We start from the raw sequence: 19,313 nt of genomic DNA, 5'->3' as shown, positions 1-19,313 counted from the left end.
TTTTGATTTGTTTAACACTTTTTTGGTTACTACATGATTCCATGTGTTCTTTAATAGTTTTGATGTCTTCACTATTATTCTACAATGTAAAAAATAATAAAAATAAATAAAAACCCTTGAATGAGTAGGTGTGTCCAAACTTTTGACTGGTACTGTATGTAAAACATTATATTTGGGAGCAGTATAAGGGGGAGTGGACATTCTCCCTTTCTCTTTGGATCTTTGTCCAGCTACTGTGAAACGTGTGGATGTGTGTAACACCCTCCATAGTCTGTGTGTAATATTATATGCCCAGGGGAAGAAATGATGGGGCCTGTAAGTGTGACATAGCCTATTTAAAACAAGTTGTTGTTTTGTTTAGAATTTGATTCAAATGATTCACTCCCTTTTCAGGCCTTGTCAATAATTTATTTAATCTTGCTGATTGACAACATTTGCCATGTCCATGCTCAGCTATAATGCAATTTACAGTAGGCCTAGCCCCTATATACAGTGGGGGAAAAAAAGTATTTAGTCAGCCACCAATTGTGCAAGTTCTCCCACTTAAAAAGATGAGAGAGGCCTGTAATTTTCATCATAGGTACATGTCAACTATGACAGACAAAATGAGAAAAAAAAATCCAGAAAATCACATTGTAGGATTTTTTATGAATTTATTTGCAAATTATGGTGGAAAATAAGTATTTGGTCAATAACAAAAGTTTCTCAATACTTTGTTATATACCCCTTGTTGGCAATGACACAGGTCAAACGTTTTCTGTAAGTCTTCACAAGGTTTTCACACACTGTTGCTGGTATTTTGGCCCATTCCTCCATGCAGATCTCCTCTAGAGCAGTGATGTTTTGGGGCTGTCGCTGGGCAACACGGACTTTCAACTCCCTCCAAAGATTTTCTATGGGGTTGAGATCTGGAGACTGGCTAGGCCACTCCAGGACCTTGAAATGCTTCTTACGAAGCCACTCCTTCGTTGCCCGGGAGGTGTGTTTGGGATCATTGTCATGCTAAAAGACCCAGCCACGTTTCATCTTCAATGCCCTTGCTGATGGAAGGAGGTTTTCACTCAAAATCGCACGATACATGGCCCCATTCATTCTTTCCTTTACACGGATCAGTCGTCCTGGTCCCTTTGCAGAAAAACAGCCCCAAAGCATGAAGTTTCCACCCCCATGCTTCACAGTAGGTATGGTGTTCTTTGGATGCAACTCAGCATTCTTTGTCCTCCAAACACGATGAGTTGAGTTTTTACCAAAAAGTTATATTTTGGTTTCATCTGACCATATGACATTCTCCCAATCCTCTTCTGGATCATCCAAATGCACTCTAGCAAACTTCAGACGGGGCTGGACATGTATTTGCTTAAGCAGGGGGACACGTCTGGCAATGCAGGATTTGAGTCCCTGGCGGAGTAGTGTGTTACTGATGGTAGGCTTTGTTACTTTGGTCCCAGCTCTCTGCAGGTCATTCACTAGGTCCCCCCGTGTGGTTCTGGGATTTTTGCTCACCGTTCTTGTGATCATTTTGACCCCACGGGGTGAGATCTTGCGTGGAGCCCCAGATCGAGGGAAATTATCAGTGGTCTTGTATGTCTTCCATTTCCTAATAATTGCTCCCACAGTTGATTTCTTCAAACCAAGCTGCTTACCTATTGCAGATTCAGTCTTCCCAGCCTGGTGCAGGTCTACAATTTTGTTTCTGGTGTCCTTTGACAGCTCTTTGGTCTTGACCATAGTGGAGTTTGGAGTGTGACTGTTTGAGGTTGTGGACAGGTGTCTTTTATACTGATAACAAGTTCAAACAGGTGCCATTAATACAGGTAACGAGTGGAGGACAGAGGAGCCTCTTAAAGAAGAAGTTACAGGTCTGTGAGAGCCAGAAATCTTGCTTGTTTGTAGGTGACCAAATACTTATTTTCCACCATAATTTGCAAATAAATTCATTAAAAATCCTACAATGTGATTTTCTGGATTTTTTTTCTCAATTTGTCTGTCATAGTTGACGTGTACCTATGATGAAAATGACAGGCCTCTCTCATCTTTTTAAGTGGGAGAACTTGCACAATTGGTGGCTGACTAAATACTTTTTTTCCCCACTGTAAGTGTGATAGCTATGTATATATTTCAACATTGAAGCCATGCAATTACTTAGAACAATGTGGACTACAAACAGGTTAAAGTTAACATATTTAGCCAAGATGGGATAGGTTTACATTTTGTTTTAACAAACTTTAACAGACTAACACTGGAATTGGAGATGATTCCAAGGCAATACATCAAAGAATGTAAATACACAACTTGAAGCAACCACATATTTAGTCATGGAGCACATTCTGATTGGCCAGAGAGGGGCCAAGCATCGACACACCCACAACTTGTTTATTCATTAAAAACCCAGACCTTTCGCACCAACGCCAGCAACTGCGCCAATAATTGAGGTTGTGAAAATAGCAAAAATATTTCTGACACACTGAACCTATAGCGCTGCCGCCAGCGCTTAGATTGACCATTGCGTTAGGTTTGTTAAAATAGAGCCATTAAGGTTAGCTAAAGTTCTTACAGCTTTTAACTCCATGCAATGTGTTTGTTTTCACTTTATTTGCTGATGTTCAAGGACAATGATTTTGTCACCGATACTAAATTATAAACTCTGAGCTTTTTCCATTGGCTAATATCAACATTGGACCAGTAACTGAAAGGTATCTAGTTCGAATACCCGAGCTGACAAGGTGAAAAATCTGTTAATGTGCCTTTGAGCAAGGCACTTAACCCTAATTTGCTCCAGGGGTGCTGTACTACTATGAATGACCCTGTAAAACAACATATTTCACTCCACCTATCCGGTGTATGTAACAATTAAAAAGTTTGCGTGTGACACATTTGATACTTTGTGGGGGTAAGGGATTTTCGCGGAAGTCCCTGTTGCCTTCACTACATTTTGGGCACATGTATATGGGGACAGGGAAACGGGGAGACAGCTGGATTGGCTCTCTTGGATCTTTTGGCAGAATGGTGAATGAAACCAGATCGGTGGACCCCATTGGCTGGGACTAGATTGACCCCATCTCTCTATTTCCACTTTCTGTCCAGTGCACACTCAAATTACCAATGTGACTCTCAATGACCCAAAGCATGCTTTGAGGAGTAACACATGCAACATGTCTGTTTATAGCAGAAACAAACAAGCATACACTATGTGACAGATGGGAAATATAAATATTTATTTTTAATCTTCATTACAAATTAGGTTATCGGTTACTAGGGATGTTTACATTTGAGTCATTTAGCAGATGCTCTTATCCAAAGCAACTTACAGGAGCAATTAGGGTTAAGTGCCTTGCTCAAGGGCAGATCGACAGATTTTTCACCTAGTCGGCTCGGGGATTCAAACCAGTAACCTTTCGGTTACTGGCCAACGCTCTTAACCGCTAGGCTACCTGCCACTCATGTGTGATACCATGCACTGTAAAACTATCCTAAGAGACCATTGTAAGCAGATCTAAGTCTCCAAAACATCAACAAAGACTACTGTATCCGGAGACGAACCAAAACAGGACCAGCAGAAGTGAGATTCAAGAGGAAGAGAGAGCAAGGGGATGAAATAAAACCCCATTAAGTAAAGTGGAGATGGGAGGGGACATGCCCCCACCCCCCCAAGATAGAGGGCCTGCCACGTGGGCCAATCTCATTACCCATAAGGCTCTCCTGAAAAAGCAACAGTCTGACCCTCCTCTAGGTTCAGTGTCTGGTGTTCTGTTTCAACTCTCTGAGCCCTACTAACCCACAATCCTCTCATATCAGTGTGGGGCTGCCCTCCCCCGGTAGCAGGGGTCAATGCTCCCCCAAAAAATACAAGCCGAGAAGGGGAGACATAGGAGGGAGGAGGGATTGCACCTTGACCCAGTAATCCAATGCATCCTAAAAAGGTAATTGCTTGCAGATTAATCTCCTGACTCCGGTACAGTGCAACAGACAAAAGACAAATCTCTCTCTCCCTCTGGGCATTGTACATTTAACAGCATTATTCATGTCTTACTCTTATTTATGCCAATAGCATTGTTAGGCCTTAAAGCACAACAGTCAAACTGTGTTTCATCATTCAATTAAGGATATTCTCAGAGGTATAAAGTGTGAGGAAAGAATCATATAACATCTTGACTAAGCTGCTGCTCTATGTGTGCTACCGCAAGTTAGCTACAGCTCCTTGAGAATGTCTCAGTATCAGTTTTTGCATTAAACACAAGATAATATAATACCAAAATAAAACATATGAAACTGGGTCGACAAGACGCTAAGAGACAGTGAACATGTTAATCTTTCTTCTATGGAAAATGTAAAAAACATCACACAGGGACAACATTGCATCTGCCCCAAACTACTTCATCTAGACAAAATCATTTCCTGCTTCCTGCGTTGCACTCACCCGGCCGTGGGGTGCATACAGATGGAGGTGCACATTCAGGCCCTGTGGCTACTACATCAAAGCGAACAAAACCCCCCTCCCCACCCCTACTCTCTCTCTCTCGCTACCACACACGCATGCACACGCTCACATGCTATGGCCTACACACTGATTTGATAGGACTGGGAGGATGTGTGCTTTTTAATTCCCTAATGCGTTTTTATCTGTGAGGGAGGGCACCCTGGGAAGGGCCACAGGGGCCCCTGAAGTCAGGGATGGGTCAACCTGTGCACAGCAGGGAGGTCCGTCTTCACCTCCGCTACATTGCCTTAATGAATCTCGTTATCTCAAAGAGAAAAAACTGCTTTTAAGACCTCATTAGTGCCCGGGGCTCCATGATAGTGAGCTGTAAGGAGAGGAACTGTTGCTAGGGTAAAGTTATATGAAATGAACAAATATAATTTCAATGTCGTGGTCAGGGGCACTTAGGGCATAGTTTGTTTGTGTGCTTGTGTCGCATGTTAATTTCTCCAGGTAGTCACACTATGTTGTTTTATTACAAATATTTAGCATCAGTGTATCTGTGACAAGATATACAAAAGGTACTATGCATAAATCCCAAGTTGACGTGATTTACTGCACTGTACATGCATAACACAACATGTGTGTAGTTATTTCTGTGTTTGAAGTGTATGAATCATTCTAAAACATTGAACCATTCTTACACAGTGGTCCTTTTAATTAGATTAATGCACTAATTGTAAGTCTCTCTGGATAAGAGCATCTGCTAAATGACTAAAATGTCAAATGTAATTGTTGTTTGTATATATCCCAGCATGCATCTATTCCAATGGTAAACACTCCTCTTCTTAGGCAGCTCAGTATAGTGTGAACCGTGCTCTGTTCCCTTTCCCATGGTGCATTTATATCTATGACCAGCTAATTCATCTGCTCAGCTGAAAACATGATGGGGGGGGGGAACAGACCCAGAGGCATGCTCCAACGTGATTGGATGAAGACATTGTGAGACATTCCTCCTGTTCAGCTCAGGGGTTGTGTGAGACTTGAGGTCTTTTTGGCTGTATGATACAGTTGTCGGATGTTACGGGTTAGCTCAGGTTAACAGCTGTGTGAAAGGATGTCATAATGTGTTAGGATATGGCTCGTAGGAGGCCTGTGGGCCAAACACACAGTATATCATGGGATAGGCAGCAAGTCAATCAGCAAATTGTCACATGCTTGAACTCAGGAGTGTGTGAGTGTGTATCTGAGCTCATCATGGGACAACTCACACACTTCTAAACTCAGACTCCACAAAGACACACATAATACCACCCACATCTGAATACAGTATACACGCACTCACTCAGACAAACACACACAGCACACACACATACACACACAAACATTGTTAAATCTCATCACATCACTCTGTCAAGTTGTCTTTTCCAGGCCTGGCTACATTTGACATGTGACGTGACAAAGCCAGAGACCTGGAGGCCATAACATGAACTAAGACCCTAATTTCTCCGTAAGAGACACAGTTTAACAGAAACACACACACACACACACACACACACATTGTCAACTTTGGCAAAATGACTTACTATATTTCCTTGAACTTACAACAATGAATCAAAGGGCCCAGCTATTGAAGCAGATAACAGGTCAACTGTCATCTGACAGAGTGGGTGGGCCTGGATTGGAAGCCTCCCCATTTTCAGAGAGTTTTGCTTCCTTTCTCCTCTATTGCTATATCCCTCTGGCAATCTAAAACTGTTAAACTCTTATTTTTTTATGCCTGCCAGGAAAGAGGCCCTCACACTAAAATCTGTGTGTCTGCCAAGTCAGGGGAGGAGGTTTGAGGGGGGGGTCAGCACAAATGAGAGACAGGGACGTGTTGTTGCCAATGTGTGACAGGTGCCTGAGCAGGGCAAAGCCCTCAACGTTCCTATTCTCATTCTCAACTCCCTGTTTAGCCTGACAAGAGTCCAAGAGGAGCCCTTTTCTCACGAGGAGAGTGCTTTGTTGGAGCTTTGAGAATCTCTTCCATAATTTATTTGCAAATTATGGTGGAAAATAAGTATTTGGTCAATAACAAAAGTTTCTCAATACTTTGTTATATACCCTTTGTTGGCAATGACACAGGTCAAACGTTTTCTGTAAGTCTTCACAAGGTTTTCACACACTGTTGCTGGTATTTTGGCCCATTCCTCCATGCAGATCTCCTCTAGAGCAGTGATGTTTTTGGGCTGTCGCTGGGCAACACGGACTTTCAACTCCCTCCAAAGATTTTCTATGAGGTTGAGATCTGGAGACTGGCTAGGCCACTCCAGGACCTTGAAATGCTTCTTACGAAGCCACTCCTTCGTTGCCCGGGCGGTGTGTTTGGGATCATTGTCATGCTGAAAGACCCAGCCACGTTTCATCTTCAATGCCCTTGCTGATGGAAGGAGGTTTTCACTCAAAATCTCACGATACATGGCCCCATTCATTCTTTCCTTTACACAGATCAGTCGTCCTGGTCCCTTTGCAGAAAAACAGCCCCAAAGCATGATGTTTCCACCCCCATGCTTCACAGTAGGTATGGTGTTCTTTGGATGCAACTCAGCATTCTTTGTCCTCCAAACACGACAAGTTGGGTTTTTACCAAAAAGTTATATTTTGGTTTCATCTGACCATATGACATTCTCCCAATCCTCTTCTGGATCATCCAAATGCACTCTAGCAAACTTCAGATGGGCCTGGACATGTACTGGCTTAAGCAGGGGGACACGTCTGGCACTGCAGGATTTGAGTCCCTGGCGGCGTAGTGTGTTACTGATGGTAGGCTTTGTTACTTTGGTCCCAGCTCTCTGCAGGTCATTCACTAGGTCCCCCCGTGTGGTTCTGGGATTTTTGCTCACCGTTCTTGTGATCATTTTGACCCCACGGGGTGAGATCTTGCGTGGAGCCCCAGATCGAGGGAGATTATCAGTGGTCTTGTATGTCTTCCATTTCCTAATAATTGCTCCCACAGTTGATTTCTTCAAACCAAGCTGCTTACCTATTGCAGATTCAGTCTTCCCAGCCTGGTGCAGGTCTACAATTTTGTTTCTTGTGTCCTTTGACAGCTCTTTGGTCTTGGCCATAGTGGAGTTTGGAGTGTGACTGTTTGAGGTTGTGGACAGGTGTCTTTTATACTGATAACAAGTTCAAACAGGTGCCATTAATACAGGTAACGAGTGGAGGACAGAGGAGCCTCTTAAAGAAGAAGTTACAGGTCTGTGAGAGCCAGAAATCTTGCTTGTTTGTAGGTGACCAAATACTTATTTTCCACCATAATTTGCAAATAAATTCATTAAAAATCCTACAATGTGATTTCCTGAGAGACAGACAGACAGACAGACAGACAGACAGACAGACAGACAGACAGACAGACAGACAGACAGAAAGGAATGAGAGAGATGGAAATTAGAAAGAGAGCGAAAAAAAGAGAGTGCACTTATCAGTTTGATTGTCTCTCCACGATGAGCCATCCCATCATGCTGACCCTCCAATGAACCAAGAGAGGAAACTCCCCAGACGACGAATTCCCCCATTACCCAGTCTGATGCCCTAATCAGCATCAAATGCAAATGAGTCTAAATCCCATCTATTTGGCTAATCCCCTGGATTAAACAACCTAATCAAGCCCCTATTAACCCATGTGTGGGTACAGTGAGTCACATTTGGCAGGCTATGTTACAGTACCTGGGCTTCGATCCAAGCCATTAGGGAAAACTTGGTTGACTTCTTAGGATGCATACAAAGCAAATTCTGTATAACAAAGAATGACACCTGTTTATCTAGCAATTATCAGATGTAGCATTCTGATGATTCACAACTTAGTCTAACCCTTTTTACTCATATTTACTGAGATTTTTACAAAGGTAAGTGAATAGCCATCTTTTTTTATTCACCTAGGGAAGATCTCAATTGAATATTCCTCACGTCCAGATGAAGTGGACCTGCGGTGTATATTTCATTATGACACACAAGCAAGGGCTATTATGTGTTTACACCTGCAACAACAGCTGCCTTGTTGATCACCTGATACACACACACAAACTCCCCCCCCCCCTTGTCTCTCTCTCTACCCTCTCTCTCTCCCCCTCCCCTCTCTCTCTCTCTCCCCCCTCACTCTCTCCCCTCTCTCTCTCTCTTCTCCCCTCTCTCTCTCTCCCCCCCTCTCTCCCTGACCTTCTCCTCCAATGGGTTTTGAGAAGGATACGAGGATACGAGGAGTATGCAATTGAGATCTTCCCCTAGACACTGTTAGCATTAGCATTAGCAAAACAACCCACTCGGGCACACACTGGTTGAATCAACGTTGTTTCCAGATCATTTCAATGAAAATACGTTGAACCAACTTCGACTAGACGTTGAATTTACGTCTGTGCCCAGTGGGAAGTAGGCTAGTATATCCTGGTGACCATGACAGCACTGGTAAAACCTGCTGGGATCCGGCTCTGTTAGCTCAGTTAGCTAGCTCAGCTCCTCCAGCTGGTCAGAGTTGCGTTCAGAGGCCATTAGTGCTGGCCTTGGGCAAACCTAGCCGGCCGGAAGCTCACCTAATGACATGTTTGCCGAGGTGGGAAAAAAAACGTAAAGCAAACAGAGATGGTAACATTTTGGAAATCCAAGGACCCTTTCTTTCACCGACCCTCTGGCTAGTGAACAGGATAGATGCCAAGAAAGTTTTAACCCAAATTAAAGGACTAGTTAAAGTCAATACATTCCTTGGGGATCTGCCCTTGTATTTGCGAGAGCAAAACATTAGAGACGAGGAAGAATGGGAGCCATTTGGAGAGAGAGAGATACAGTTGAAGTCGGAAGTTTACATACACCTTAGCCAAATACATTTAAACTCAATTTTTCACAATTCTTGACATTTTATCCTAGAAAAAATTCCCTGTTTTAGGTCAGTTAGGATCACCACTTTATTTTAAGAATGTGAAATGTCAGAATAATAGTAGAGAGAATGATTTAGTTCAGCTTTTATTTATTTCATCACATTCCCAGTGGGTCAGAAGTTTACATACACTCAATTAGTATTTGGTAGCATTGCCTTTAAATTGTTTAACTTGGGTCAAACGTTTCGGGTAGCCTTCCACAAGCTTCCCACAATAAGTTGGGTGAATTTTGGCCCATTCCTCCTGACAGAGCTGGTGTAACTGAGTCAGGTTTGTAGGCCTCCTTGTTCGCACACGCTTTTTCAGTTCTGCCCACACATTTTCTATAGGATTGAGGTCAGGGCTTTGTGATGGCCACTCCAATACCTTGACTTTGTTGTCCTTAAGCCATTTTGCCACAACTTTGGAAGTATGCTTGGGGTCATTGTCCATTTGGAAGACCCATTTGCGACCAAGCTTTAACTTCCTGACTGATGTCTTGAGATGTTGCTTCAATATATCCACATAATTTTCCTTCCTCATGATGCCATCTATTTTGTGAAGTGCACCAGCCCCTCCTGCAGCAAAGCACCCCCACAGCATGATGCTGCCACCCCCGTGCTTCACGGTTGGGATGGTGTTCTTCGGCTTGCAAGCAACCCCCTTTTTCCTCCAAACATAACGATGGTCATTGTGGCCAAGCAGTTCTATTTTTGTTTCATCAGACCAGAGAACATTTCTCCAAAAAGTACGATCCCATGTGCAGTTGCAAAACGTAGTCTGGCTTTTTTATGGCGGTTTTGGAGCAATGGCTTCTTCCTTGCTGAGCTGCCATTCAGGTTATGTCGATATAGGACTCGTTTTAGTGTGGATATAGATACTTTTGTACCTGTTTCCTCCAGCATCTTCACAAGGTCCTTTGCTGTTGTTGTGGGATTGATTTGCACTTTTCGCACCAAAGTACGTTCATCTCTGAAGAACAGAACGCGTCTCCTTCCTGAGCGGCTGTGTGGTCCCATGGTGTTTATACTTGCGTACTATTGTTTGTACAGATGAACGTGGTACCTTCAGGCGTTTGGAAATTGCTCCCAAGGATGAACCAGACTTGTGGAGGTCTACAATTTCTTTTCTGAGGTCTTGGCTGATTTCTTTAGATTTTCCCATGATGTCAAGCAAAGAGGCACTGAGTTTGAAGGTAGGCCTTGAAATACATCCACAGGTACACCTCCAATTGACTCAAATGATGTCAATTAGCCTATCAGAAGCTTCTAAAGCCATGACATCATTTTCTGGAATTTTCCAAGCTGTTTAAAGGCACAGTCAACTTAGTGAATGTAAACTTCTGACCCACTGGAATTGTGATACAGTGAATTATAAGTGAAATAATCTGTCTGTAAACAATTGTTGCAAAAACTACTTGTGTCATGCACAAAGTAGATGTCCTAACCGACTTGCCAAAACTATAGTTTGTTAACAAGAAATTTGTGGAGTGTTTGAAAAACGGGTTTTAATGACTCCAACCTAAATGTATGTAAACCTCCGACTTCAACTGTATTAGGACAGCACCATAGAGCAACTTGAAAAGAGAGAGAGGAGAAAGAAGGGAGAGAGAGAGGGGGGAGTGAGAGAGAGAGGGAGAGAGACAGAGAGAGAGGGAGAGAAAGGGGAGAAGAGAGAGGGGGAGGGAGAGAGAGGGGAGGGAGAGAGAGGGGAGGGTGGGAAGGAGAGATAGGGGGAGGGAGAGATAGAGGGGAGGGAGAGAGAGGGGGGGAGGGAGGGAGAGGGGAGAAGAGAGAGGGGGAGAGTGGGAGAGTGGGAGAGAGAGAGGGGAGGGAGAGAGGGGGAGGGAGAGAGGAGGGGAGGGAGAGGGGGGGTGAGAGAGAGACAGGGGGGAGAGAGGGCGGGGGGGGAGAGAGTTTGTGTGTGTGTATCAGGTGATCAACAAGGCAGCTGTTGTTGCAGGTGTAAACACCTAATAGCCCTTGCTTGTGTGTCATAATGAAATACAGTGAGGGAAAAAAGTATTTGATCCCCTGTTGATTTTGTACGTTTGCCCACTGACAAAGACATGATCAGTCTATAATTTTAATGGTATGTTTATTTGAACAGTGAGAGACAGAATAACAACAACAAAATCCAGAAAAACGCATGTCAAAAATGTTATAAATTGATTTGCATTTTAATGAGGGAAATAACTATTTGACCCCTCTGCAAAACATGACTTAGTACTTGGTGGCAAAACCCTTGTTGGCAATCACAGAGGTCAGACGTTTCTTGTAGTTGGCCACCAGGTTTGCACACATCTCAGGAGGAATTTTGTCCCACTCCTCTTTGCAGATCTTCTCCAAGTCATTAAGGTTTCGAGCCTGACGTTTGGCAACTCAAACCTTCAGCTCCCTCCACAGATTTTCTATGGTATTAAGGTCTGGAGACTGGCTAGGCCACTCCAGGACCTTAATGTGCTTCTTCTTGAGTCACTCCTTTGTTGCCTTGGCTGTGTGTTTTGGGTCATTGTCATGCTGGAATACCCATCCACGACCCATTTTCAATGCCCTGGCTGAGGGAAGGAGGTTCTCACCCAAGATTTGACGGTACATGGCGCTGTCCATCGTCCCTTTGATGCGGTGAAGTTGTCCTGTCCCCTTAGCAGAAAAACACCCCCAAAGCATAATGTTTCCACCTCCATGTTTGACGGTGAGGATGGTGTTCTTGGGGTCATAGGCAGCATTCCTCCTCCTCCAAACACGGCGAGTTGAGTTGATGCCAAAGAGCTCGATTTTGGTCTCATCTGACCACAACACTTTCACCCAGTTCTCCTCTGAATCATTCAGATGTTCATTGGCAAACTTCAGACGGGCCTTTATATGTGCTTTCTTGAGCAGGGGGACCTTGCGGGCGCTGCAGGATTTCAGTCCTTCACGGCGTAGTGTGTTACCAATTGTTTTCTTGGTGACTATGGTCCCAGCTGCCTTGAGATCATTGACAAGATCCTCCCGTGTAGTTCTGGGCTGATTCCTCACCGTTCTCATGATCATTGCAACTCCACGAGGTGAGATCTTGCATGGAGCCCCAGGCCGAGGGAGAATTACAGTTATTTTGTGTTTCTTCCATTTGCGAATAATCGCACCAACTGTTGTCACCTTCTCACCAAGCTGCTTGGCGATGATCTTGTAGCCCATTCCAGCCTTGTGTAGGTCTACAATCTTGTCCCTGACATCCTTGGAGAGCTCTTTGGTCTTGGCCATGGTGGAGAGTTTGGAATCTGATTGATTGATTGCTTCTGTGGACAGGTGTCTTTGGTACAGGTAACAAGTTGAGATTTGGAGCACTCCCTTTAAGAGTGTGCTCCTAATCTCAGCTCGTTACCTGTATAAAAGACACCTGGGAGCCAGAAATCTATCTGATTGAGCGGGGGTCAAATACTTATTTCCCTCATTAAAATGCAAATCAACATTTTTGACATGCGTTTTTCTGGATTTTTTTGTTGTTATTCTGTCTCTCACTGTTCAAATTAACCTACCATTAAAATTATAGACTGATCATTTCTTTGTCAGTGGGCAAAATCAGCAGGGGATCAAATACCTTTTTCCCTCACTGTATACACCGCAGGTCCACTTCATCTGGCCAAAGGGGGAACAAACGAGACGAGAGAATGGAATAAACCATGACATCAAACCAGCGTTGATGATTTAGGACTGACGTATCTCCATGTTATGGACAGCTCTCTTATCACAGCGCTAGTGCGTAGCCCCATACTGTAGAAGCATGACAGTGGAAACAACCGTGACAGCAGAGAGCCAGTGTGACATTTATGGTTTGCAGTACATGCACGAGGTTGCTTTGTTGACACTGGATATGCATGATCAACTGTACTCTCCTGGACACCTGTTCCCCTCGCTGGAATCGATTAATGGAATTACCCGTGATATGATGTTTATTAATATGCTAAAGAGGCAAGTATGCTAATGATACAGTTACTATGGTGATGCTGATGTGTCTCAGTGTGACCAGACTGAGCCAATCTAGGAATTTCCCACGATGTCATCAATCTCTTTTTGTTTAATGGTGGAAATTGAGAGACCTCATGCTTAATGTGTGTTCTCGTAATTGGAAACTTTGAATGATGCATCACTCGATTTCCCACTTTTATTACAGTAATCCTTGGTGGATATTGGAAGTGTTAAGGATGGCTATGTACATCATATTGCTGGAAGAGAGGGGATTTTGTACATGATGCGGTGCTCTTCATGCTCCAAAACGAGGATATCGACCTGGCTGTTTGATTGGCTGTCAGAGAAATGATCGAAGACGTGCACTTTTCTCATTGACATATAGTGTAAAATTAGGGAAAGTACATGTGTACGGGAAATTGGGAAGATTTCAGACTTTTTATCCTATCCATTGTAACTAGAGGATTATTCTAGGTTATTAAGGCTACACTAATGGATCGATGGTGCTGAATATTATAATATTGCATCAGCACTATTGAGCTCGGAAGAGATGTGAACTCTAGCCAGAGTACTCAGCAGAACATTTCCTCTCTCTCTCTCCTCTTCTACTCTGAGTCATTTTGATGTACAGCAGTTGTGGGTTAACCTCCTACCAGCACCAGCAGCATACCTTTACCATTCCTTCTCTTTCCACCCTTCCCTCTCTGTCTCTCCTCTTCACGTCTCGTCATCTGCTCTATCTGGTTTTGATGTGCAGCGGTTGTGGGTTAACCTCCTCCCAGGCAGCACATTGGGGAAGCTTCCTTCCTGCAAGCTTTGTAGAGCTAAGAAGCGAAAAAACGGGTCTGCCCTGCAGATATTCTATCCACTGACAAGATGCTGGAACCAGTGGGAAGGGGAATCATACAATCCAAACATTTGCGCACGAGCCGGCCCCTCACTGGGCTAGAACACTGGGGCCTGAACGCAGCCTACGGGCTTGAGCTGCAGATGAGAGTCTGTGCCAAGTGTAATGTGGTACAAGCACGCTGCAATAAAAACACGGCTTTACTTATTAAGCAGTCTACTCCACTGTGTATGGGGTCTGGGGAGGGGAGAAGGAGGCACACTAGTATTCAGTCTACCAACCACACACACACATACTGGGATCTAGGGTTCTGTAGCTTAAAGCTACAATATGTAACTGTTTGTTTGACCAGACCAAATTCATATAGAAATATGAGTTATAGATCTTTCTTTCTCCTTGAAAGCAAGTCTAAGAAGCGGTAAATCTTGTTCTATGTGCGCTATTTCTATGCTGCCTGTTCTTAAGTTTAGTTTTTGCGTCTTTTACTTTCGGTTTTGTACACCAGCTTCAAACAGCTGAAAACACAATATTTTTGGTTATGGAAAATATATTTCACAGCGGTTTAGATTGTATAATGATTCTCTACACAATGACTGCTTGTTTTGTCACATCAACTGAAATTAGGCGAACTATTCGAATTTTAGCAACTAGGAAATGGTGGAGGGATTTCTGCATAGTGCATCTTTAAGGCCATAAAAAAGACACACACACACACAGATTTCAGAAGGTCTGGGAATACAGTTACATATCCAGCTCTTAGTATACAACCTGGGTCACATACACACACAGGAATACAGTTTACAGTGCTAAACAACCTTCAATATCGACCAAAATATGTCAAACCCTGGAGGCAGTCCAGCACTTGAGGCAGTATTGTATGCTCTAACTTTGTAAAGATTCAATCTGAAGACGCTGTACTGTGTAATGTTATATTGCATCAGAAACACGTTATCATTTTTCCATCCAGTTTTTAAAAAGCAACAAATTACCAGGAACAGCTATTCATTAGGGTTATCCCCTTGCATGTCATATTAGTATTACACTCTATTACAATCCACTGAACATCCTGGGGGAAGAACCTGATCGTTTCCTTGTAATTGGACCAGTGAACACATTTGGGGAAGAACCTGAATGTGGTTTGTAGTTGTGTAGGATTGGATGTTTTAGTCTTACTTACTGTATGTCTGGTATGCAAAGAAGCTCTGTGTGTGTGTGTGTGTATGTGTGTGTGTGCGTGTGCGTGTGAGTATGTGGCGTCTATAGCAATTGAGAATGTTGCGTGTCTGTGTGTGTAGGAGGCGTGACGCTAAGGAGCTTTCTTGCTGAGATGCTGGCTGTGAGACATCGTCTGTTCATCTGGCTTTTGTCCCTGTGTGTACCACATACAGAGGAGGCTCACAGAGATCTGGGCCCCATGTAGCCATTGTCATTGAGACGTTTTCCTTGCTGGACCAAGGCCCAGGGAGATTTGGGTTTACTGATGCGTAGTGTCTATAGATATATGAAAATTACATTGAGGGCTTGATGGGGCACAAACTGATATTATAACAAACTCACATACACAGCAAGGGAATGTTCAGTAATTAGAATAGAATAAAGAATAGTTGTAATGATGATACTAACCTAATCTCTCTCTCTCTCTCTCTCTCTCTCTCTCTCTCAGGACGCCTTTGTGGAGATATATGGGCAGCAGAGGATCTCTGTCTTCCACTCCTGGCCCTACCTAAAGACAGTGTTCGGCCTGGCCGCCCTGGGTGCAGCCGGAGTCACCATCGGAGCCTTGTTCACCCAGAAGTGATATAGAAGACCCCAGAGGACCATTCCCCTCCCCCTCGCCTATCCTACCAGCCCAAAAAAGAAAGGCCCACAGCACTTTCTTCCCTTGAAAAACTGCCGACCTATAACTTTGCTGTGCTACAAGATAGACCGGACTACAAAATAGACCGGACTACAAGATAGACCGGACTACAAGATTTCGTCTCTCGTTCCTCACTCTTTCATTTCTCCAGATGTATCTTTGAAAGCACCTCACAGCTCAGCACTGCCCAGCCCGGGCCTGTAGCCCGGTTCAATCCCAGAGCTCCCAGCTCTTCAAAGGAGATCGCACCGCTCTGTTGCTCCCCAACTGCCAACAGAGCAGTCATTTCATACTCCATAACCGTCCTCCTGCGGAATGAAAAGATGAAAAAGAAAAACAAGTACACAAATCAAACACACGGAACACAACATGTTTTTTCTGACAACTGCAGCCTTGTATATTCATACAGACTTACAGATGGATGCACCCATGCGAACTGTATACTAGACAGCTACCAACAGGGAGTATCCTTGGAAAGATTGCATACACACTTTCTTGATCATTTTATACTAATGCATAAACACATACCAACAGATAGATACTGAATATTGCAGGCAAACATATTCACACAAACTCAAGTGTGTGTTCTAACAATTAAACAAATTACTTTTATGATGTATCGTTAATGAACATAAGACAAGTGATTGTTTATCCATAAACTGAAAAACAACCAGATTTTCTTTCTTTTTTATAACTATTTTCAGCATGATTCTGTGGTACATGTAACATTTTAACATGTAACATTGACAGAATTTTTTTTTATAATAATAAAAATAATAACATCCCAAATGTACAGTACACACAGCTTCCATCACCAGCATGTGTGGTGAAAGTGGTCGTTTTTGCTTGAGTGACCATTTATGCATGATGACTTTTGATGACATGGAGCAGGAATTATTGGTTTGTTTTTCTTTATGAGGAGGTATGTTTGGGTGGTGAAGGCTCACTGTGCACAAACCCCCAAGGGAACTTCAATCAAACCCAACAGATGTTGAGAATTTCCTATTAAAGCTCTTGTCTCTGATTCGTCCCCCGAGTTTCTTTGTTTGTGGAACACAAGAGCACGACAAAATGTTGAGAAGGAATATTCTCAGGAGTTTCTCTCATTTACTGTATATTCTAAGGGTCGAAAGCCATTTTCAAGCACACCTGAATGTATTTTAGCTAGTCCCAATTTGCCACCTACCCCTTCCCCTTGGCCCAAACCATTCGATGGGCCGTGTGTCCTATGTCTGTGTAAGCAGGTGTTGAGAGAGACTTCATAAGGGTCAAATTGGAGGATCATAACTTTCGCTGACCCACCTGGTAAAGGCCTTTCTCCCATTGGATGCTCCACAGAGATAAAACAGTTAAGCACAAGCAGCTGCACCGGGCCAGGTGTGGGGAGAAACCTGTGTGTGTGTCTCTGTGTGTGTGTGTTTGGTTTTACTATCCTTGTGGGGACCAGAAGTCCTCACAAGGATAGTAAAACAAGGAAAATTCGGACAAGTGGGGACATTTCGCCAGTCTCCACAAGGAAAAAGGCTATTTTAGGCTTAGGGGTTAGGTTTAGGGTTGGGGTTGCAATTAGGGTTAGGGTTAGAAATAGGGTTAGAATTAGGGTTAGGGTTACAAGCTGACTACAGCGGCAATGCGCGTGCGTCCATGTGCGCATGTTGATTTCGTCCATCCACACCAGACGCGATCATGACACGCAGGTTAAAATATTAAAACCAACTGTGAACCAACTATATTAATTTGGGGGCAAGTTGAAACACACATGAAACCTTCATGGACATTTAGCTAGCTAGCTAGCTGTTGCTAGTTTGTCCTGGGAGATGAGCATTGGGTTGTTATTTTATCCTCTTTTTAGCTGTTTCTTTGTTGAATTTTGACCCGGAGTCATACAAAATTGTGTGTTTCTCTACTCCAAAGATTAATCCACAGATAAAAAGGGAAACCTAGTTAGTTATCTTTAATTAATCTCTCCTCGTTAGTCTTTCAAGAATCCATGTACGTAGGTTTGTATCTTCCGGATATCAAATAAGGAGGGGACTTGCAGCGCATCTCAAATAGAACTAAGTTCTGTTTTATCGCTTGGCTACGCAGATGCTCGTTCACTGGCACAACCAGTATGGGTGAAATGATTGAATAACATGTATGTGCACATTTATTTTGCAACGCTCATGCACGCAATGTGGCTTGCATATTAGGTTTAGGGAAGGGGATACCTATTCCGTTCTGAATCGGAGAGGTGTGGGTGGCTGCCTTAATCAACATCATCAGCTCCCAGCGATTTTTCCACCTTGCTGCCTCGGGATTCAAACCAGCGACCTTTCGGTTACTGTCCCAACACTCTTCACTGCTAGGCTACCTGCCGCCCCAGGAGTAAGGGAAAATAGGATATTAAGTGGAAATCAATTGTTTGGTCCCCACAAGGATAGTACACTGAACAAGATTTGTTTACATCCCTGTTGGTGAGCATTTCTCCTTTGCCAAGATAGTTCATCCACCTGACAGGTGTGGCATATCAAGAAGCTGATTAAACAGCATGATCATTACACAGGTGCACCTTGTGCTGGGCACAATAAAAGGCCACTAGAAAATGTGCAGTTTTGTCACACAGCACAATCCCACAGATGTCTCAAGTTTTGAGGGAGTATGCAATTAGCATGCTGACTGCAGGAATGTCCACCAGAGCTATTGCCAGAGAACTGAATGTTCTGAAACTAAGTTGAAAATGTCCCAGTTATTTCATGGCCTGCATACTCACCAGACAAGTCACCCATTGAGCATGTTTGGGATGCTCTGGATCGACGTGTATGACAGTGTGCTCCAGTTACCACCAATATCCAGCAAGGAGTGGGACAACATGTCGCGCTGCATGAGGCAAATGGTGGTCACACCAGATACTGACTGGTTTTCTGATACACACTCCTACCTTTTTTTAAAGGTATCTGTGACCAACAGATGCATATCTGTTTTCCCAGTCATGTGAAATCCATAGATTAGTGCCTAATGAATTTATTTCAATTGACTGATTTCCTTATATGAACTGTAACTCAGTAAAATCTTTGAAATTGTTGCATGTTAGTTTATACTTTTGTTCAGTATAAAACAAACGTGTGCGTGTGCTCTAGAGAACAGAAGGACTATTGAAACTGCTATGGGAAATAAGGTTGATAGGGCTATGGTTTGGTGACGGTCCAGAATCCCCTCCACCTCCCTACCAAGGTCACATAACGGTTCGTTCCACAGGTGTGCTTCTGCTATTACGCTCCCTTTTAGGTATCTGCTCCCTTTTCTTCAGTTTTACTCTGTCTCTCCCCCAACCCCCCTTTCTGTCACTCTCACTTGCACACGCACACAC

At 43.5% G+C, this 19,313-nt stretch overlaps 1 protein-coding gene across 1 annotated transcript in view; it reads left to right on the top strand.

Moving 5' to 3' along the window:
- LOC311105705 (apoptosis regulator Bcl-2-like) overlaps positions 1 to 16,988 on the top strand; it is a 73,194-nt gene extending 56,206 nt beyond the window's left edge. Inside the window, exon 2 of the mRNA XM_084147923.1 lies at positions 15,770 to 16,988. Within this exon, the coding sequence (XP_084004049.1) occupies positions 15,770 to 15,904 (135 nt within the window). The 3' untranslated portion in view covers positions 15,905 to 16,988. The remainder of the gene's footprint in view (positions 1 to 15,769) is intronic.
- The last annotated feature ends 2,325 nt before the right edge of the window (positions 16,989 to 19,313 follow it).

The sequence above is a fragment of the Coregonus lavaretus genome (genome assembly GCF_964263955.1).
Source record: "Coregonus lavaretus genome assembly, chromosome: 2".
Lineage (NCBI taxonomy): Eukaryota > Metazoa > Chordata > Actinopteri > Salmoniformes > Salmonidae > Coregonus > Coregonus lavaretus.
The sequence above is the reverse complement of the archived record's forward strand: the minus strand, read 5'-3'. Positions and strand labels throughout refer to the sequence as shown.